A 24,136-nucleotide genomic window follows, 5' to 3' on the forward strand; every position below is an offset into this window, starting at 1 on the left:
ATAAATTTAGGAACCTGGTAAAACTTTTTTGTATGCTTTATATCGTGAACGCAATTAGTGAGATTCCATTTCGAAGTGATTTACGAAAGTGATCTAAATATAAATATCGGAGCCTCAAAGATAAAAAGGTACATGGTATAAATCCCGAAAAAACGAATTCAAATAATGTTAAGAACCATGGAAATTTAAAACAATATATTGATCTAAATATAGGTATAAAATTGGACACCATGTACGCACGCACGCATGCACGCACGCACGCACGCACGCATGCACGCACGCACGCATGCACACACACACATAAAAAAAATGACATGGTCACACACCCGGTTTTCTATGTAAAAAGGGGTATCTACCGTGCTTTTTCTTTGTGTATGTACGTTCGGGGATAACTTCGTCGTTTATGAACCGATTTTGATATTCTTCTTTTGTTGGAAAGGAGGTGTCCTAAGTGTGGTAAGATGATAAGGAAACCAGGATCTGATGATGGGGTCCCAGAGAAATAGAGGGAAACCCTCGAAAATCCGCATAACTTTTTACTGGGTGTACCGAATTTGATGATTTTTAATTTAATAATGTTGTCTCATTTAAATTTCATCGAGATCTGATTACATCTTTTGGAGTAATCTTTAATAATACGTATTTACCCGACTATTTTTTCGTCTACCTACGTTGTATTACTTGTCGATGTAATTAAAGTCGGTTTTTTTTTTCTTTTGCCAGCAAACACAATTATGTATTAACAAAACATCTTGATAAACTTTTTCTCTCGCACGCAGTCACCAAAAAAGCTGGTTAAATAATAAAAATGTTACAATTAGTTTATAATTAAAATTAAATTACCTACCATAATGTTAAAAAATTTCAAAGCATTGTAAGTTTTACTTGCATATTTACATCTAAAGGTACAGAAAAACATGAAGTAGTTGAGTAATTTGTTTTCAAGAACAATATACTTTCTATTTGTATTAAATTCGAGATAATATAATGATAATAATTATGTGTAATATTTTATCTTTAATAGGTACTAATTTTTTTCATGGATGGATCTTTTTTCCCAATTTCCTAGAGAAAGGTCACGCCCACGTGCCTACTTCAGTTAAGTATGATAGACAAAACATTATTCTATGAAAATGGTTTACCCAATGCTGAGATTGATTCAAATAGAAAAGTCGATAACTGTGTATGTATTTAATAAAATGAAGCGGGAGGGTCAGTGTGTAAGTTCTGTCTAGTCATTAAAACTAAACTCAATTATTACATTATCATACCATAAGCCATATTTTTAAACAACTTCAAAATGGAGTAGGTTCTCAATTCGATAACTTTTTACTGGGTGTAGTAATAGATGATTCTTTGAACCAAAAGCGAGTGCTTGTCGTGTGGTCCCCTTTAAGTTTGATCGAAATCTGATGAGTAAGTACTTTTTAAGTTACTCCTAATAATGCGATGATAATTGAGAAAATTTCGACTACTCTACGTTGTACCTATTATTATTTGTCGATATCAATTGAAATCGTTTATTTTTCGTTAGCAATCAAACACGATTATCATACATATGTTCATTTAGACGACAGACGATAGACGATCGCTAACAATATTAGTAATATTAGTATGACGTATTGCGGTCACCAACCCGCCTGCCCTGGGCAAAACACATAAATTCGCGCTATTTTTGGCGCGAACTTAGAGAGGCCTATGTCCAGCAGTGGACTGCGTGATAGGATGAAGTGATGATGATGATGACGTATTTGTTATTTCCATTTGACGTTACTATAAATTTATTCCACTGATTGTATTTTAATAATTAAAATCTGTGCCATAATTTTTTAATCTTAGTTTCTATTTGATATAACAAATAAAATACAGATATAAAATCTACCTTATTTCTAAACTAGCGGCCCGCTCCGGCTTCGCACGGGTATAAAATATATATAAGCCTATGTCATTCACTGGAAAAATGATTAAAATCGATCCAGTAGTTTTGATTTATTCATTACTGCCCGCACGCGTTAAGTTTAGAGTAAAACAATTCTTCTTTCCCTAAACCATGAAGATTTCCTGCTATCTTTGGAATATCTAAATTCATACACTACATTTTTACTTATTTACTTTTTATACTATACTAATAGGCACGCTCCCGCCGCCCCGGCCGGCCGGAACCGCCGCAAACGCTACGTCCCGCAATTTTTAAATCTGTAATATCTTCGAAAATATTCAGTTAAATCATATGCTGCAAAGGGCCATATAGATCTATATTAAATGAACAATGTATTTAAGGTATTTAATTAGATAAGGATTAATGCTGTATTGGTTAAAATCGCTTTGAAAATGAGCCATTAATTGTCGTAAAAAGTAAATGACAAAAAAAAATGTTATTGTGGGATATCCATAAGAGATAGACATATACCATAGCGGAGTTTTCTGTAGACCTTTTCAATGTGTACAATACTTAGTACATTATTTTGATAAATCTCGTAGGGTTCAGGCTGCGTTTGCAATGTAAGCGGAAAAAATATAATTATTTACGACATCACATTAGAAACCTCAAAAATAAAAGTATATCTCCACTATTTATTAGATGTTATTATACATATAAACCTTCCTCTTCAATCACTTTATCTATTAAAAAAACTGCATCAAAATCCGTTGCGTAGTTTTAAAGATTTAAGCATACATAGGGATATAGGGATATAGGAACAGAGAAAGCGGCTTTGTTTTATACTATGTAGTGATGATAATCTTATTTTTACACGACTAGGTCGACAAACAACTCCAGCCAACCTGATGGTAGGCGGCTACCGCAGCCTATAGTTGGCTGCAACACCAGAAGTATCGCAAGGGCGTTGCCGCTTCTAGAACACAACACTACTTCAGTACAGTGTTATTCTATTATGATTTTCTGTAAAATTGAGATATTTTTCTAACCGGGCTGCTCTACATTTTAAGCAGGATATATCCTGGTGCCTACCTCAACAAATCTATATTTGTTCATTGTTTAACACACTCATAAAACATAGATTACACATTAAGCTTTATGCTGAAAATGCTATACATTTTCTACTATCCAAAGTTGAAAAAACTATTTTAGTACGATTTTTTCGAGCTCACTATCCCGGTAGATATGTAAATACAATAAAAATTATACAGCAAGTTTCACAGTTCATCGTCCTATTCAGTTGTCAGTTGCCTCGTATTATCGCGAATGCTGTGGACCGTGTGGTTGTCACAATAGTTTAGTTGTCGGCGTCGGTGTGTCGAGCCGCGATTCGGGTGCGTTTGCCGATCGATGGCACTTGCAGACGCATCGACACCGGTTACGACCGTCGGACGCGACAGAGTATGTTGTCTCGTAGAAATATACTTTTTATTAATGTTATTTAAAAAAAAAAAAAAAACTAGTTTATAGGTACTTTATTGTTTTTAATGCTACCTACATTAAAATTATTTACTTTAAACAATTGCCATATAACGTTTACCGTGCCTTTGTATTTTACAAAATATTACACATATACAACTAAATATTTACATATATTCGTGGTACAAATTATGTCCGCGTGGAATTGTGCCAAGAATGCTGGTAGCATTTCCCCGTTGAATGCTAAGGCATTTTGTTAATTTTTTATTTCAAATTTAAATTGAAATTAATAAAAACTAGTAGGTAATTAGAATTTGTAACATTTAGTGTCATATTAAGTTTTTAGTTATTTCATCTTAAAGTTTTATTTTAGTGTCTAATTAATGTTAAATTAAATGTTAATAGAATATATATAAAGTCAACAAATGGGGCTGCCGTTCTGGTACTGGGACGAAAGTTCGATTAAGATCAAAAGTCAGTATGGTTTCTACTCAAAGAGGACATTTTTATATATACCAGCATTTGTTATTATTTAAGTGCTTAATCAAGTGATCTACAGGTTAGACCGCGGCCCAGCACATTGACATATGCCACCAGCATAACTAAACATGAAGGTAATTAATATTTTTGTTATAATCGTTTCAAAATAATCTATAGTGGGCCGAAAATGGTTATTATCATGTCATTATCATAGCCAAAATATGGTCGCCTACTCCTAAGATAACTAGATAACTAGATAAACACCTGTCTTTTAGCTATAATTTAATAGACTAACAAATCTGTTTAAACTAACCTTTATACATATAATATTACGACAGTTGGTAGATAAAGTAATATTAACTGTCTGGTTTTTTTTTTTTGAAACCTTTACGTAGCATAATATAAAATCACGAAGCTACGTTCTTAGATATTCCCAACAGCTACATACCACACCGCACCTCAGCATCCCGGCGCCCGCCGTCCTGTCTGCCGTCGCTGTAAACAATCAGTAAGATAATACCACAAACAGATCCCAGTCGCCTCGCTTTATGCGATTGATCGTTAATAGCATTGATTGCTTTTAAGGAATATATGTATATATTTTATATGAATTTCTTTTCCGATACTAAGTTGTTAAAATTGTTTTTATCACAGCTAAATAATACTGTTTTCAAGTTGTTTTGTGTTTCTGTTGGTGAGTAAGATGACCAGAACTCCTGGGGTGGATTGTGAATAGGGTCGCCAACGCGCTACCCATGCTTCTGGTTTTGCAGGTGTATATAAACTGCGGTAATCGCTTACCATTAGGTGAGCTTGTTTACCGACCTAGTTGTATAAAAGCATGAATTGAAGAATGAAACAAGGTAATAAATTAAATCTACAATACACATAAATAAATGATTATTAAGCTTTACCACTGGTATGTGCGATGTAGTTTTCTATTCATTAAAATATATCATATTTATTATAGTAATAAGTAAATAATTCAGGTCACACGTACAGGATGTTTGTGGCTTAACCATAGACCCACATTAGTGCAATACATTCCAGGAGGTCACGGTGCATAACTCAGTAACAATAATACTATAACTAGCTAAGTTTTGCGGTTTTACTCGCCAAACTTTCGATCATATGGAAATTTCAGGTTATAAATATAAATATCTTATAACATACACACACTCGTCTGTTAATACGGTAAGCAACTTAACGGCTTGTGTTATATAGATAACAGATGGCTGATATAGCTAAATATTTTTATATACAAATATTACACCCAGACTCAGGCGGGAATCGAAGCTACAACTCCCGGAGCAGAAAGGAGTACAACTACAAACTGCGCTAACGGGCTAGTCATAATTATATAAATGATGGAATAATTAGTGGCCCGCGTATTACTCTGGATCTTCTATATTGGCTCAAAATTTAATTGCAATCGATTTAGTAGTTATTGGAAAAGAGTAAAAAGAAGAAGAAGAAAATATAATATACAGACTCATTAAATTATAACAAATTTGAAATTATCAAGAGACTTTAGGCCCTTTAGGCTTTAGGTTACCGAACAATAATTTTACAAAAGATTTTTTAAATTTTACATAAATTCTTTCACGGTCGACGATTGTGCCTGTATCATCCTACTCCTGGGCATAGGCCTATTTCTCCATCTAGGAAGTTCGGATCTTAATCTACCTCGTTACTCCACTGCGGGTTGGCAGATATATTCCCCAGTAATAGTCCCTAATCGAAGGTCAATCCTTATGTGAGTACTTAATAGTCAGTCTATAAGACCTACAGTCCTAGATACATAATGTTCTAGTATATACATATTCCATTGATGTGACCTTAAAAAGCGGTTTTAGAAAGTTATACATGTCTCTTTCTAACATTACATGTTTTGAGCTGTCTCTTTCTATCGTGAATGAATACATTCTCGCCATACTTGCAGACATCTCTGCGCGTACGCAGGTTACGCGGCAAATAAAAAAAAAAACTAGTCTTTTTATTTATTTTTAACATAGTAAATATGTGAATTTTGATTTAAACAATGAATAACTAGTAAGAAATATGGGTAACATTAAATTTAAAAAGGAGCACACCAAAAAAGATGTAAGTACTTTTTTATTTATTTATGTATAATTTTATATGTTTTGTCCTATAATAACATTACTAGAAATATTATTTGTACGATTTAGAATAATCTTTATACTGTTTCATTTCACTATATTCTTTTACTATTAATAGATTATAATACCTAATATTATTCCTTATAAACAACGTTAACTAAGATATTTAAGAACGAGAAAGAAGACAAAAGTTAAGTAAACAAATGCTTGCTTTGATAGAATACATAATTACTACTTAAATACTAAGTTTTTTTTCCTTCTTCGTGATAAATCTATCTTTATCATAAATTAAACTGTGAAATTCTTGCTACTGAGAACTACTTTACTTCTATGTAGTAAATTAAGAGTAAAAGTGTTTTTTTATACTGCGAAACTCAACAGTCCGTTTGATGGTAGCGGATGCGTGTAGCCTATGGACTTCTGCAAAACCAAAAACTTTGCAAGCGCATGGATGACCCTAGCCCTGAACCCTGCCCAAGAGCTCTGGCGTCCTTCCTAACCACAGAAAACAAAACGCTGAAAGCTGTTCTAGATTTTGATATTACGTGCTGTACCCTACGACTGTAACGTCGATATTCCCGTAAAATACAAGAATTCCCGCTGAGTTCAAAGACATCTGATGGCATGTGGGGAATGCGTAAATGTGTCCCGGAAATGTTTACGTTGCAAAGTTTAGAATTAGCCTAATTGTTGTCTTTCACTTGTAGTGTACAATTATTAAATTATTAATAGCTTTAGTAATACATTAAATATAAAAAATAAAATATTCACTCTTTGGTACAACAATATCTTCTATACTAATAAATCGAAAGCCGGTTTCTTGTTCGGTTATGGCGCGAAAACTACTAAACCGATCGGAATAATACTTATACCATAAGATGCAGCGTGCTTCGTAGAAGGTTTTAGTATATTATGATATGTTGGTGAATACTTATCGTGTAATAAAATATGGACGCACAGAGGTCGCTAGTATATAATATATCGGATTTCCTGGAAGAAATGGGTAATTAACAATTCATTTGCTTATGGTGCTACACAATCTGAACTATTTTAAAACTATGTTTAGTAATGAATTTGGTGTATAAAAGAGTATAAATAAATAAATATAGCAACACAACAACAATATTAGTATGTATATTTGCAATAAACTAATTTAACATCACTTAACAGTAATAGTGCGGTGTAGACGCGTTCATTATAAATCTCTATATATAATAGGCCATATCACTACATAGTATAAAACAAAGTCGCTTTCTCTGTCCCTATGTCTCTATGTCCCTATGTATGCTTAAATCTTTAAAACTACGCAACGGATTTTGATGCGGTTTTTTTTTAATAGATAGAGTGATTGAAGAGGAAGGTTTATATGAATAATAACATCCATTAAATAGTGGAGAAATACTGTTATTTTGAGGTTTCTAATGTGATGTCGTAAATAATTACATTTTTTCCGCTTACATTGCAAACGCAGCCTGAACCCTACGAGATTTATCAAAATAATGTACTAAGTATTGTACACATTGAAAAGGTCTACAGAAAACTCCGCTATGGTATAGTCTCTATCTGTTATGGATATCCCACAATAACATTTTTTTGTCATTTACTTTTTACGACAAATAATGGCTAATTTTCAAAGCGATTTTAACCAATACAGCATTAATCCTTATCTAATTAAATACCTTAAATACATTGTTGATTTAATATAGATCTATATGGTCCTTTACAGCATATGATTTAAATGAATATTTTCAAGATATTACAGATTCAAAAATTGCGGTACGTAGCGTTTGCGGCGGTTCCGGCCGGCTTTTACTCTAAAGTTAACGGGTGCGGGCCACGGGCAGTAATAAATAAATCAAAACTACTGGATCGATTTCAATCATTTTTTCAGTGACTGACATAGGTTATATTATAATTATATTTTATTTTATATCCGTGCGAAGCCGGAGCGGGTCTCTAGTTAGAATATAACTTGGAAATACGGGGATTAAAAGATTTAAATACATGCCTTCTGTATTAATCGTCTTCCAGAGTCCCAAAACATTTCTCTTTATTTTTACACGACTTTAACAATGAGGAGGTTCTCAATTCGACTGTATATTTATAAGTGTTACCTTATAACTTTTTACTGGGTGTACCGATTTTGATTATTCTTATTTTAATCAGAAGCGGTTGGTTGTTGTCCAATTTAAATTGGATCGAGATCTGACGAGTGCTTTTTGATTTAACTGTGGACCCTTTTTTCGTCTTCTTACGTTATATTACTTGTCGATGTAATTGAAGTCGGTTTTTTTATTTATTAACATAATTATTAGAATTTATACGAACAAATACATAGATGCAAGTTTTCTTTATTTACATCTATTCTTACTTTCAGCAAAAGAAAGTACATCCCTATGGAAAAAATCTCATAAAACAATGGACAAATGCAGACCAAATTCTCATACCGATTTATGAGAGCATAAGAGATCTCGTAGACTGCATTTGTCCATGTTTTATGAGATTTCTTCCATAGGGATGTGTTTTATTACTATGCTTTCTTGTAATTGCCAGGCAGGAGAGGAATTTGAAATACAAAAGCATTGAGAAATTAGCGGTACTTGCATCGAAATAGAGGCCGTCACTCTAATACTGATTCTCGGATTTTAGTCACGAATAATAAATATTAAATTATATGTACAGAATTCATGTTCTAAAACGAATATAAGAAATGTGTTCAATTTATTAGAACAAAAAAAAATAAGTTGAATTATTTCTTTATTATTATTATAATTAAGCTAGGGCATAGCAGGAAGTATCGTGCTCAAAATCTGGAGCAGCCCGACTGGGGAAGTAGCTCGACCGAACAAAATATCCCAGCTTAGAAAAAATAAAAATAGTACTGCTTTCAAGCATTATTGTGTCTTGTGGCGAGAAAGGTAACAAGAACTCCTGGGGATTTTTTTTAAATAAATTACTTTTGACCCCGCCCCTCCCCTTCAGCCAAATAATAGTGCTTTCAAGCAGTGTTGTAGTCCTGGTGGTGAGTAAGGTGACCGAGCTCCTGGTGGGAATTGGGGGTAGGCACGGCAACACGCTTACGAATCTTCTGATGTTACTACATTCGTCTATAAATTACGGTAATCGCTTACTATTAGGTGAGCCGCACGCTTGTTTATTGAGCTAGTTATGTAAAAATAATTCTCTGGAAAAGATCTAAGCAAATTGTATTTTTTTTAAGTTATAAAATTCAAACATTACGTTTTTTACATTTGTTATATTTTGAATTATAAATAATGTATGTTTATACAACTAGCTAGTGTTATATTTTCGCAAAAAAAATCATTTTTATATATTCTACTAAAAACCTATAGGTATAACTAAATGCTAACGTCGTTCTTAACGAACTAAAACTGCTTGTTATTTTTTTTACATAGTCCTCTGTTTAATTTAGTACATTTTTATCACAAATATGGAAATAACAAGATTATGAGTATAGTTAGACAACATATATCACAGATTACGTACGTCAGATTAATCAACTAATGTAACCTTTTTCAAACTCACTGGATTTTTGTATATAATATATCATTCAACTAATAACATTAATTTATTTTTAGAACAAACAATTACTGGATCGGAATGAAAATATATCAGAAAATATACCAGAAAATACTAAAAAGGAAAAAGTCGCGAATATCTACGACAATTCCATTAAAAACGACAAACACACAAATATATTTTTTCTAATATGTATAATAGGTGTATCTTTAGCGATACTATTAGAAATAATAAACGTACAAAACAGAAAGCAGAATGTTTGCAAAGATTATAATGTCGACAGAAAGATCTATTGGGTATATTCTGCACACAATGATGTAGATAATAAAAACGGATTGTTGAAACACGTTCATCTGGTGCTAGAGAGGATCGGTTACGAGAAGTCTACCAACCAAACTCCTTGGCTTCTCTTCTGGTCTCATGATTACCCATTTCGTTCTCTATACCCAAATATGCACAGATTAAAAACTCATCAGAAGGTCAATCACTTCCCAGGAACAGGATTCATAACGAATAAGGTTGATTTAGCGACTTCCGATTCAAAATTTATTCCGAAAGCGTTCAAGATACCAAAAAATACCAAAGAGTTTTTAAAGTACGCGAGTGAAAATAGGAATGCAGTGTTTCTGGAAAAGCACAATCAACACCGCGGTGTGTATTTAAAGAACGTGACTGCAATTGATTTGTCAAGCGGCGAAAGTTTCGTGCAGGAGTACGTTCAAAAACCATTCTTAGTGGATGGTCACAAGTTCGACATTGGCGTCTACGTGGTCCTAACGTCTGTTGATCCATTGAGAGTCTATTGGTACAAAGGAGATGTGCTGTTCAGGTGAGAATATTTTACTAAGAAATCATTTAATGATAAAGAATCATTCATCAATATAGATATGCAAAAAACCAAAATGTCTTTTAACTTAATCTAATAACTGAGAAACTTATTCGCAAAACTTGTTCGATTTCTGTCTAAACAAATATATCTATTTACTGAACTGAACAGAAACAACCTCTACATATCAAACAGCTAGTTGTATAGAGGGGTTGGAGTCAGCAAAGTCACAATGTGTTCGTATAGAAGGGTTTGAGCTTCATCCGCTATGCTGCTCCCCAGCGGATTGGCTTTTACTAATGAAAACAACCAGGACCAACGACATAGAATGGTAGGAAGATCCTAAAAAACAAACACAATGTTTGTGCTTATACACATACCCGTTAGGAAGGCGGTACCTGTACAATATAAGACATTCATACATACTCGAACACACACTCCCTCATACACAAACGTATTCAGAGATTAGAGCCATTAATAGTCAATTTTATTCGTTTCAAAAAAAGTAACTGAATGATCTGAAAGATAGAGCACAACGACTATCTTGTGAAGTAGCGGCCATTCTTTACTATCTCGACATTAAATAAAAAATAGCACTAAGAAAGCAGCCGATTCTGTTTTTACAATGTTTTAATCTATGAAAGTGATCTTCAAGATTGATCTTTTTCACAATCTAAGCTCGAAATATTTCTTGTAACATCCGATTTATTCCGACATATTGAAGGTACGATATAAATAAATGAAACCCTCCTAACTATGTGTACAAAAATTGTACTTGTAATTTATTACGACATTTTTATCAGAATTCTAATAAATAAAAGTCTTGAAAGGAATGGCTTTTTTAATAGCCTTTTTCGGGAGCAGTTACTTACATAGTCTGTTCAAGACCAAAAAAATTATTTTGGAGCCCTTGAGCTTGTTATTCAAATACAGTAAGTTTGGGTCGACGTACCGTTATAATATATCTAGCAGTTTCCCACGACTTAGCTCTCGTAGAAGTAGATAATATTTACAAAGAAGGACTAAATTAATGTATAATCATTATATACAACGATTAAGGACCTATTTGTACATCACATTTATGGTTTAACTTTGGGGCGCTAGGCCTACCAGACTGCTCGCAGAGCTCGTTCTCGATTACGTTTCATGGAACAGTCGTGCAAAAAACAGTCTTCACTTAGGTCTTCTGAAGCCCTTTTTGGGTAATACAGTAATACCAACCAATCTCCTTTTTTACCATACAGAAATTCCGCAATCTGTGGAATACTTATTTATGTTATATATGCAATAAGATTTCATTCTTCTAAAATTTTTTTATTTAATAATAATTTTTTTTATTAAAAATTAAAGATTAAACGCTTCAGCCTGTAATATCCCACTACTGGGCATAGGCCTCTTTCCCCATGTAGGAGAAGGATCAGAGCTTAATCCACCACGCTGCTCCAATGCGGGTTGGCGGATATATTCCCTACTTTGAGTAACGATCGCTATCAGGTGTACATGATAACAACCTGATTGTGATTTTAAGATTTTTAGATTAAAAGATAACAATCTGATTGTGATTGTGATTTTAAGATTAAAAGGCGCAATAATTAATAATAATAACACACTTTTATTTTTACACTTATCTAAAATTTTATAACAGTTCAAGATTCTAAAATAGTACTAAATGTCGTTCAGTAATCGTAATATATTTGGTGTTACGTCATGTAATACTACATAATCATGTAATAGGTACACTACTCAAGCTAAAAATGTGAGGTTTTTTTTTAATACAACTTGGTCGACAAACAAGCGTATGGCTCACCTGAACGATTACCGTAGTAGCTTCAAGAAGCCTGCAAAACCAGATGCATCGCAAGCGCCCCCAAAAGCCTCGACCAATACACACACACACACACACACACACACACACAAACACAAGAACACAGCTAAATAACACTGCTTGAAAACAGTGCTATTGAGCAGTGATCTTCTGTAAGGTCGAGGTACCCCAGTCGGTCTGCTCAAGGTCATGAGCAGGAATTTCCTGATATACAGGGTTGCAATCCCTCTCCAGAAGCTCTAGCTACCTTACTTACCTAAAAAACACAACATTAGTTGGGGGCAGAATTATTTCGTTGTGATGTTCTGTAAGGCTGAAGTACTTTCCCAAAACGGTTTCTCCCGCTTTTGATGCTGTGTCGTACCTCAACATGCTCCGGGCCAGTTTATTTAACATATTTATAATTTTTTTGTAAATAAAACATTATGGTCATAACAGCTTAACATGTCTCGTCAAATAATTGTTTCTGCTTATGTAACCACAAAAAGATGTTGTTGTATTTTTATACTCCTTCACATCGCGCTAATATGAGTTGAATGAACTACAATAACTACAAGCTTTTTTATTTAATCTATATATTTCGTATTTATTCCAAAATGTAACATACTAATTTTATCTATTAAAGTGATACATATGACATTTGATTAACAAAACATAGAACTTATTAAAATAGACTTTTTAATATTCAGATACTGCCCAGCAAAATATTATCCCTTCGATCCAACCAACCTCGACAAGTACGTGATAGGTGATGATTACCTTCCTACATGGGAGGTGCCTTCGTTGGCGCACCCGTACACAGCGTTGGGATTTAGTATGAAGGAGGCCTTTGATCACTATGCCCAGTCTAAAGTAAGTGAAATTTAACAATTTTGTTTAGTACATGAATATGTAACAATTTATTTATTAACTAGCTGTGTCCGCGACTTCGTCCGCGTGGAATTTAACTAATAGTTATTGTGCAGCTCGCAATTATAAAAAAAACTAAAATAAAATTAGCCTAAGCTGCTCCTTATTACATCAGCTATCTGCCAGTGAAAGTCACGTCAATATCGGTCCAGCCGTTTCAGAGATTAGCCGGAAGAAACAGACAGACAGACAAAAATTATAAAATTGTTTTTTTTGGTATATGTACCGTGTATACATATACCTGAATGAATTTAGTAAAAGTGAATATGAATTTAGTAAAAAGCGGTTATATTAATATTACAAACAGACACTACAATTTTATTTATTTGTAAAAATATAAAAATTTTAATAAAACTTAGACAAAACAAAAAATATGTTTTTAAGCTATTGCATAGCTTTTATGCTGTGTGGTTACGGCATTAAAGAATATAGCCACCCCCTCTCTTCCCGTGGGTGTCGTTAGAGGCGACTAAGGGATAACAAAGTTCCTCTACCATCTTGGAACTTATAAAACCGACCGATGGCGGGATAACCATCTAGCTGCTGGCTTGAAATACACAGGTTGAAGACAGGCAACACACATGAGTTCACGCCATTTTTGGCGCGAACTTGTGGAGGCATATATCCAGCAGTGGACTGCGATAGGCTGAAGTGATGATGATGATGTGATAAAGTTTATTTATTTTTTTTTGTTTATTTTTTTTTTTTTTGGGAGGAACAACAGCTGAGAAATACAATGTACAAAATTATATAGTAATAAAAAGCTACCAATAGTTCCCCACTGGTAGTCACAGAATATTAAAAAGAAAACTTACGCTACATATAAGCCGTAGTAACAATAACACGTATAGATTACAAAATATGGTTAGTAAAATGATGTAAGTAAACAGAGAGTTTAAACTCGCATTTAAATTTACTGGTAGATATTATACTCAAATAGGTCCTTTGGACTTGTTTCACTTCAACTTATAAACAAAAACTTTTAAATTCAGAGGTTGTGAATAGAAATAAGAACCGCTCTGGTATAGTGGTGGGTGTGGGCACCTAAGCCTAGGTTTTGATTCCCGCTCGGAATAGTAATTTGTATTTTTCCAACTTTTTTATTCCGGTCTGGTTATCTGTCCTTGTATGTTTTTATCATAAATATTGTTGTGTGTTTTTATCATAAATACCTTATACCGATCGTTACTCATACTTAGCATGGAAAATTTGCAAGTGAATCAAAATATCTGTCAGATAAAGTGAAAATATAGATTGTAAACTTTTATCTGTTATATATCGTAATATGTTAGAAAGGTTTATCAGCAAATAGTGAAGCAGGCCCTTAGCCTACTTAACAATAATCAGACACATGTGTCCTGCTTATTTCTTATATTGCATCACAATGGTGGATTCGAAACGTTTCAGTAAATTTAAAAAAAATCGATGTTTACGTATGGATCTCTGTATCTAATTCCAAAAATTAATAAAATTTTGAGAGTCATATCCTCTTTTACAAGATTCGTTCTTCAATCATCAGTCGTTCATGGTAAATTAAGAACCTGTTAGATACTCAATATTTATCAGCGACGGTCTTATTAATAAAATTTACCTAGTCTAGCGGCTGTCTATTAACCATGCGTATTTTGGAAACATAATTTTTAAACAACTCTACAAATCTGCAATACGTCGTGTGGCCTAAAGTTCAATAAATTAGAACAATAAATTGGAATTCCTGGAAACCTTACCCACCACCACCACCTTAGGTGAAATTATTAAAGAAATTTATATTTTAGGTCGAATAGTTTTACAACGGTATACATCGGATTCTATTTGCTAATTACTAAACAGGAGTTGAGTGTATTAGCTGGCATTTGCCGTGTAAATCCGTTCAGGAGACGATAAATAACTCGACACCGCGATACGCACTTTAAAAAAAGGGGAGGATAAGGCTACCTGTACGCAATACGTTTTATGACGTATACAAATTATAGATAACAAAGAAATGTGTATGTTTCATCATTAATAAAATGTGGATTATATGATAAACTCCCTTACTAATTGGATCTTCTCTCATTTGTCATCATCGTAAGAATTGTTTTTTATTTATTGAAAATCTCGGCCAATTTTTGGCCTGTGATTCCTTAAAAGTAGAAGATAATTATTTATATTTCATTTAATTAGGATAAAACGATAGTTTAAAGTTAATAAATTAATTAATAGATGAAACAATTATTGTTTTATCTACCGTATTTTGAAAGGATTTGTAATATAGGTAACAAATTTCAATTAAACATTTTAGTTATATAAATAGTATTGTATACATTATTATCATTCTCTGGTAAACAGGCTACCTGGGTTAGGAGGTTACGACCTTTGTCACCATTAACTTTCCTAATCTTGCGCCCAATGTGAACTTCAAGTACTATACCATTCGTTTCAAACTAAATATATTACGATTCTATCTTGAGTGCCTTCTATATTTTACCGAACTTTAAGGTTTATGTACTGTAAGTAGATTTGACAAATGTTATCATGTTGTTACAATTAATTGTTATTAGATATTACCTATTCCATTACTGAAGTTATATTTAATACACTTTAATTTTTATAGCTTGGGTTTTTTTGGTGGTAGTTTTATATCTACTTACATACTTATAATCTATGTCTCTTTAAATTATTTTACTATAAATAATTGTGTTTGCTCGCAAACGAAAAAAAAACCGACTTCAATTACATCGACGAGTAATACAACGTAGATCGACGAAAACAGCGTCAAGCAAAAACGCATTATTAGATATAGCTCGAAAAGTAGTTGTTAGATCTCAAATAAATTTAAATGGGACCAATTGGCACACACCACCTTTCGATTAAAAGAAAATTTGTAGAAATCGCTCCACCCAGTCAAAAGTTCTGATGTAACATACATAAAAAAAAAAATAATCGTGTTTGCTCGCAAACGAAAAAAAAACCGACTTCAATTACATCGACAAGTAACACAACGTAAATCGACGAAAGAAAAAATAGTCAAGCAACTACGCGTTATCAAAGATTACTCAAAAAGTAGTTATCAGATCTCAATAAAATTTATATGTGACCACATGATAAACATCAGCTTTCGATTAAATTAAAAATTATCAAAATCGGTACGGCCAGTAAAAAGTTATTGCGGATTTTCGAGAGTTTCCCTCGATTTCTCTGGGATCCCATCACCAGATCCTGGTTTCCTTATCATGGTACCAAACTAGGGATATTCCCTTTCAAACTAAAAAAGAATTATTAAAATCGGTACATCCAGTAGAAAGTTATGCGGTATAATACAACGTAGGTCGACGAAAAAAGCGTCAAGTAAAAACGCATTATTAGATATAACTCGAAAAGTAGTTGTTAGATCTCAAATAAATTTAAATGGGACCAATTGGCACACACCACCTTTCGATTAAAACAAAATTTGTCGAAATCGGTCCACACGGGCAAAAGTTCTGATGTAACATACATAAAAAAAAAAAAAAAAAAAAAAAAAAAAAAAAAAAAAAAATACAGTCGAATTGAGAACCTCCTCCTTTTTTGGAAGTCGGTTAAAAATACAGTCGAATTGAGAACCTCCTCCTTTTTTGGAAGTCGGTTAAAAATAAAAAGATAAGAGTGAATTAAAAAACCTAACATAACCTACATATATACACTTTTTATGATTGTTAGGAACGTCTTTATCTTTATCTTTTTATATATCATCACTGATAATAAGTTTTTACAAATTTTATGATTAAAAAAAATCGACAACAAATTGTCGATGATAATAACAAATCGATCATAATAGTGAAAATTATTATCTCGAGTATGCTGTAATAGGGAAACTGAGAAATGCCTTTAAGTAAACAAAAGAAGAAAAAATCTTTATTTTTATATATTTTTTTTTTCAAATATAGCTTATGGGACTGACGTGTGTAGGAAAGTTGCTAAGCTAGCTAAAGAAATAAAAATTATGTTTAAGTAAACATCGTTTTTAATTAGTTATTTATTCGTGTATATTTTTGAGATAGTAAGTTAGTGACGCTATAATGGTCATGGTAATTCTACTGCAGATTATTTCGATTATAATAGACATGCCTCCTTATTTGGTAATATAGGTTTATAATGTACATAACTGTTATTGCTTCGAAATTAAAATAAAGCTATGGAATATACATTACTACCTAGTATTTTAATAATATAGAACCATTAAAACGATAAAAACACCGCTATTAACTTAAGCAAGGATTAAAAAGTAACGTTTGCAGTCAGCATGCGCTTAACCTGGCGCCTCGCTTAGCCACTACATGTTATTATGTCGATCACCCCACCGACACAAACGCAATGGGATTAACGAATTAAGCCCTAACATATCGATTGTCATCCAACGTCACCATCGCAGCTCGAGTTACCTTGTCGCGATTTCAATGTACTTTGCAAGTTTACACTACTTTAGCTTGTACACTTTATATGTACCTACCTATATTTTATTCTAACACGCAACTATTCGGAGTCGAAATATATAAAATGAAACATATAAGTCAATATACACCTTATCTTAGATGTTTTGTTTATTATTGTGGAAAGTTATGTTGATAAGTCTCTTCACCATGATTCGGTTTAGACAGTTCATTTAATGTTATACTAAAATTAAGTTTAAACTATATGTAGTTAACTTATCTCCGTAAAAGTAATCCGTAGCTAAAACTAAAATCAATATTTTGGATTATTTGATTTAGTCTGTAATATCCCACCCTATGGAAAAAAATCTCAGAAACGGCACTACTGGGCATAGGCCTCTTTCTCATATACATGGAGGAAGGGTCGAGCTTAATCCACCGCGCTGATCCACTCGGGTTAGCGGACATATTGCTTACTATGAGTAACGAACGCTAACGTGTACCTATGATTACAAGCGAGACCTTAACGTGCTCTCCGAGGCACGGTGGTATACCCACTATAACATACACTTAGACCGGAAACAAATACTTGTTAGAATATTATTATAATGAATGAATTGAGCCCGTGACATACGATACACGCATCATGCAAAACTACAACAGAGAGGATGTCTTATTTTAAATACTTTATTTCTCATGTCTTGGTATTTTAAATGTTATATTATTAACAATATATTGTTGTACTAGCTTAATTTACCAATAATGATTTAATGAAAATACAGAACTTAAAATAGCTGATATCTTTTATTTTACTGACATTAATGAAGATTGATTAGGTACACTAACATTATTTAATAAAAGAATTAGTGATAGCACACAATCTCTACAAAAAAAAAATTTTGGAGTTTTTAGCAAAATTTTCGTTCTGTAATAATGTTCACAGGATTTATTACATACATTTTTTTTAACATTATTTACAGCGAGGTACCTACTTACTAGAACTAGGTACTTCTTGATATTGAAAGAATATCAACAAAGCAATTCATATTTAAGTTATTTTTAAATTTTCACAACTTAATTACACTATTTTAAATTATTTTTTTCACCAAATTTTAGGGAAAAAATACAACTCGGTTATGGGACGATGTGCAAGCAGCTATTTCCGAAGTATTCCTTAAAAAAGAACACCACATTATCGATGCTGTAAGTATTTGCTATTATATTTCAAAATATTAAAGCAATATTAATATTGATTCAATATTTTGATTAATATTCTATACCTATATTTAATACTAGCTGTACCCTGTGCGGGTTGCTACGCATTTTTATGTCCTGTACAACCTTTGTAAGATCATGCACAACACTTTGCTGAAGATCATGACATGATCAAATGCATAGTTTACGAATTGTCTATAAAGCACATACAGACAAACATTTATTATATTCGATATATTATATCAACTCGTTTCAAAGATACAATCATAAACAATATAATCGTAAGATAAACATATAAACTGTAAAATTATTAGTTGATAAAGTTGATACAAATTTTCTGCATTAATATATGAAAAAAGGAAACAGATAAGTTTTACTTGAATGAACTAGACTAATTATTATAAGTTTTGTCCCGCTAATTTAATTTAATTACCGTGTCTATTTTAAAAAAGATTATCTGCGTTATACCTTAACTTTAATTTTACATCTCAGTCAGTCTAATAAGTATTGAAACTCCACGATGTTGCACTTGTAATGATAATTATACAAATAAGTACATTTTTACAGCTGAAAAACTACCCGTCTAAAGACAATTTCTTCGAAATGATGCGATTCGATCTGGTAATTGATAAAGATTTAAAAATATACTTATTAGAAGCCAACATGTCTCCTAACTTGAGCTCTGCGCACTATCCTCCTAACCAGCTTCTATACGAGCAGGTTCTGTACAACCTGTTCACTCTTGTTGGAGTTGCACAGAATGTAAAGAGGTGGGTTAATATTTTCTTTTACCGATGACTGATAAGTAAAGACAAATTTTTTTTTTTTTTGTACGTCAATAAGACACGTACAAGAAGAACATAAGAACTGAGTACAATCAGGAGTCAAGATGGGAGCATTATAAAAGGAGAAGAGAGACTTGGAAAGATTGAGCGTCCCTTCCGACGGGGCCGAAAGGCCATCACTGGGAGGCGTCGTGGTAGTGTGCGAAAGCGATCCCATGGCGTCCACACTAAGGTGCCGGCGGAAAAAAGATGTGGATTTTAGTGGATTTTAGTGGAGTTCCACACTCCCGTCACATTCGTGTGGCGGGGTTAGTGCGTAAATGCATTTCCCCATCTTAAAAAAAAAGGCGGACGTTCCGATACCAAATAAGGGATGACTTGAAATAATTGTGTTTGCTCGCAAACGAAAAAAAAAACCAACTTCAATTACATCGACGAGTAATACAACGTAACGTAACTACGCGTTATCAAAGATTACTCAAAAAGTAGTTATCAGATCTCGATAAAATTTATATGTGACCACATATCCCCTTTCCAACAAAAAAAAGAATTATCAAAATCGGTACATCCAGTAGAAAGTTATGCGGTATAAAACAACGTAGATCGAAAAGTTATTGTTAGATCTCAAATCAATTTAAATGGGACCAAATGACACACACTACCTTTCGATTAAAAGAAAATTTGTCGAAATCGCTCCACCCAGTCAAAAGTTCTGAAGTAACATACATAAAAAAAAAATACAGTCGAATTGAGAACCTCCTCCTTTTTTGAAGTCGGTTAAAAAGGTCAGGTCAAGAGTACCCTAAACCGAAGAGCATGTATGAAGGGAATAATGAAAGTGGACGAAGCGAAAGGAGTATGTAAGGATCGTAGCAAGTGGAAAGAAGTGGTCTCCTCCTACCCCTACGGGAAAGAGGCGTGATTATATGTATGTATGTATGTAATAAGACACATATAAAAATTATAATACATATATTGTTATATGTTATCACTCATAGTTTTCAAAAGTTTAAAAGTATCAGTTAGTTTTATCAGTTATTTATTTATTTATTTATTACTTCTTGCATACATATAATCAAACACTTTTATGAAGTAAAAAAAAAGGAAAAAAAAACAATAACACAGAAATAAAATTAAACAAAAGGTAGTTACAATGAAAGCATGCAAAGGCGCTTAGTTAAGAGTCCGTTTATAAAAGAAAAAGAAGAATTATTTTTTGTGTTCGTAATTATCAAAAAAATTATTAATAATAAAAATAGAGTGTTTCAAAGTTCGCCAGCTCCTAGCGTGTGGTAAATCTTATTTCCTTTTGATTTGCTACAGTATATTAAAAAGTACCTATTAATACGTTGACGTTAAAATAAAATATATTTAAGTATAATAATATGGGACTTGACGGCACAATGATAAAATATCACTAACAATAAGTAGGTATTACGGCTAAAATAATGATAATATAGATTTATCACTACATTCAATATTTTATTTATTTAGATGCGAGGCGGAGGCCTGTCCCATCTTGTGTGGTCGTTAAACTTTTTTATTAAACGATGTCAGCAACCATCATTTTATTCTGTTGGTAAAAAAGGATTTTCATGGCATGAAATTGATTCGTATTTACAGATCATTTTACTCATAGTATAAATAGGTTAAATGCATATTTGAATTTCGAAAATATTAATTAACTATTTAGAAACAATTCACATTATTTTTATTTGGTAAAATGGATATTTTTTTTTTCTGTTAAGCCACAGAGAACGATTATTAGGACATATTGATTTCATAAAAATGATACAAGTCTTAGATTTTACACATTTACGTACGTATCAATTAAAAATGTAGATCTAAATTTATTTTCTATTTACTTACTACTTTTTTTTAGCAATAATGCTACTGCTAACAATATGATATCAGCACAAAAAAATATAGCAGTTTATAGCCACGAGTGCAGTACCATATGCAAAGAAGATTGCGAGGCACTAGATGTATGCAAACTATGTAGACCGTGCCTGGAGCCTAAGCTAAAAAGTAATTTGTTGAACGCTCATAGAGAGAATCTGCACAAAGGAGATTTTAGAAGGTTATTCCCACCTGAAATGGTAAGTTTAATCTATGTTAATCGAAGCATTATTACTCGTTACCTATAACCGGTTAAGGATGAGAAATATTTAGGAAAGATTAGTCATTTTACACAAACTAAAGTACACACAAGAAATATTTTTTAACATTAAGAAATGATATTTGTTGATCTGTTTCTATGAACATTTTGCTATGACACATACCTACTGGTATCAGCTGAGCAGTAACCATTAAAACCATAATAGGTAAAACCGTATGTGTCGGCTAGTATAAAAAACGTAAGTTGGTTAATTATATTTAATGAAATATTTCATTAGAAGAATTATTGTAAAAGTAAGTTTGTTTGAAATGATTGCAATAAATAATATTTAACTAATAATAAATGTAAATACATAAAATAACTAAGACTACTTAAATAGGTCATAGCAGAGATTACAATCTATGTCAGACAAGTATTTTATCACCTACTTACCTTACAACACCCATAGATAAGTAAGTTTATGATAATATTACTGACAGATAGCAACATTAATTAACGTTTTTTTTTTTTCAGAAACCTAACGCACGAAATGAAGAACAAATGAAAGAACTAAATCACATGAACAAACTACAGTATCTGTGGTTTCAAGGGAAATGCAATAATGATAAAACTTGGTGTTTGTAGATTAAAACTAATTTATTAAAGAATTAACAAAATAAAAATAAACATTATTTAAAGAACTAATTTTATTGGACCATCGATTGCAACAATCCTAAAATGTAACTACCTAAGTCTTCATCTTGATTAGTCCAAGAAACATAAATGCTCTTAGTGTTATCATCATCACCTTCTACTTTTATCAGAACAGATTCAACTGATATATTGCCATCTGATATAGTTATTGACCAGCCTTGAAGTTTTTCTGCTAGCAATGTTTTAAGCTTCTCTGCAGTTTTTGCTGCTGACCCAGGGTCATCAAAGCGAACGGTACTAGTAAATCTAATAACATGCCTATTAATACCTATTTCATCACATATTTCATCTATATCTAAGAATGATAGTCTATTATCTCTAACACAGAGAACTCCATGAACAACTCTCCTCCTTTTGGGGTCTGGAGGCTGTGCATTATACCTAACAGCTTCTGCCTTTAAAAGCCTTAATGATACATCAATAGGAATTTTTGTAGGAGTATTAATTATGGCTGTTTCTCCGTTCGCAGGCATGAAACAGCTGATCTTAAACTCTTTCTCAATTTTATCCTTTAAAAATTCCATTTTTTGCGCTTCTCCATGTACTAATAAGACATTCTTTGGTTCACAATACTGAATAAGTTGCATAATTCCCTTTGCGTCAGCGTGCGCAGAAAATGACATGTACTCTACGGCCATTTTGACTTCCACCACTTGCCTGTTTTCAAACTCAACCTTCTTTGCACCATTCAAAATTTTATGTCCAACAGTTCCTTGGACGCAAAACCCAGGCATGATCAGCATATTCTGCTCATATGGAGCCCATTTTTTAAATATGTTTAATGATAAACCAGCATGTAACATTCCTGGGGTCGCAAAAACTACCATAGCTCCTGGATTGTCAATGTAAGACTTATCAAAAGGTTTGATATGCTTGAAGTCAAACATATTTCTTTGTACAAATGTTTTACGAATCTTTTGATTGGTCCATGTGATAAACATTTTATAGTAATTGTTAGCTTTTTCTGTTAACCCCAAAGCAAAGTAAACTGGGTACTTTAAATTCATACGCTCCCAATATGTTTCTAACAAGATACAAAGTTCTTGGGCTCTGCCCAAAGCAAAAACAGGAATTAAAACCTTTCCCCCTTTTTCTACGCACTCGTGAACTTTCTTTAAGAAATCTCTCTCACGACAGCGTTTTGAATCTCTTATTGTAGTTGCATAAGTAGACTCGGAAATCAGGAGATCTGGCCTGCATTTATCGATCCATGCAGCTCCCAAGTGCCTATCTGGTGTCATGTTGTAGTCGCCAGTGTACACAACAGATTGAGACCCAACTCTTATCCAGAACATAGCGGCCCCAAGCACATGACCTGCATAGTAAGCTTTTATCTCTAACTCATTGTCAACCATAACAGACTGATGTAAAGTAACTGCGGTAACCTTTTTAATACAATCTTTTATCATCTGAGACGTAAAAAAGTTTGATTCTCCTTTCCTTTCTACTGCCACTTTTCTCATGTCTTCTAGCAAAATCGGTGCTATCGCCTTAGTAGGGTGAGTCATATAAATGGGGCCAGTATAACCCACCATTTCAGACATATACGGCAAAGCTCCACAGTGGTCTAAATGGAAATGTGAAATTATGACGCAATCTATCTGACTCGTTATGGGACCTTCTGGCACTATGTAAGAGAAGTCTGGAAATCGTCTCTCATCATTGTACCCCATATGCATGCCGCAATCCAGCATAATGTTCTTGCCGCCCATCGATAATAGTATGCAACTTCGACCAACATCTTGGCCTGCGCCTAGAGGGGTAATCTTAATTTCAGGCATTTTTACTCTTCCTTATTCCCCACTCTTGAAGCAATTTTTGTGACTTGTTGCGTTACAGAAAATAAAACTATAAAATGACATGCGTTCACATTATTGT

At 33.0% G+C, this 24,136-nt stretch overlaps 2 protein-coding genes across 2 annotated transcripts; one reads left to right on the forward strand and one right to left on the reverse strand.

Moving 5' to 3' along the window:
• Positions 1-5,763: 5,763 nt before the first annotated feature.
• Positions 5,764-22,245, forward strand: LOC123661062 (probable tubulin polyglutamylase ttll-15). Its single transcript, XM_045596075.1, has 7 exons — positions 5,764-5,941; positions 9,558-10,327; positions 12,839-13,001; positions 18,563-18,649; positions 19,229-19,431; positions 21,329-21,545; positions 22,079-22,245. The coding sequence occupies exons 1-7, from the start codon at positions 5,900-5,902 to the stop codon at positions 22,187-22,189; spliced, it is 1,593 nt and encodes a 530-aa protein (XP_045452031.1). The 5' UTR covers positions 5,764-5,899; the 3' UTR covers positions 22,190-22,245.
• Positions 22,183-24,136, reverse strand: LOC123661061 (integrator complex subunit 11). Its single transcript, XM_045596074.1, has one exon. It carries the CDS (start codon positions 24,037-24,039, stop codon positions 22,252-22,254), a length of 1,788 nt encoding a protein of 595 aa, XP_045452030.1. The 5' UTR covers positions 24,040-24,136; the 3' UTR covers positions 22,183-22,251.

The sequence above is a fragment of the Melitaea cinxia genome, chromosome 16 (assembly GCF_905220565.1).
Source record: "Melitaea cinxia chromosome 16, ilMelCinx1.1, whole genome shotgun sequence".
Taxonomy (NCBI): Eukaryota; Metazoa; Arthropoda; class Insecta; order Lepidoptera; family Nymphalidae; genus Melitaea; species Melitaea cinxia.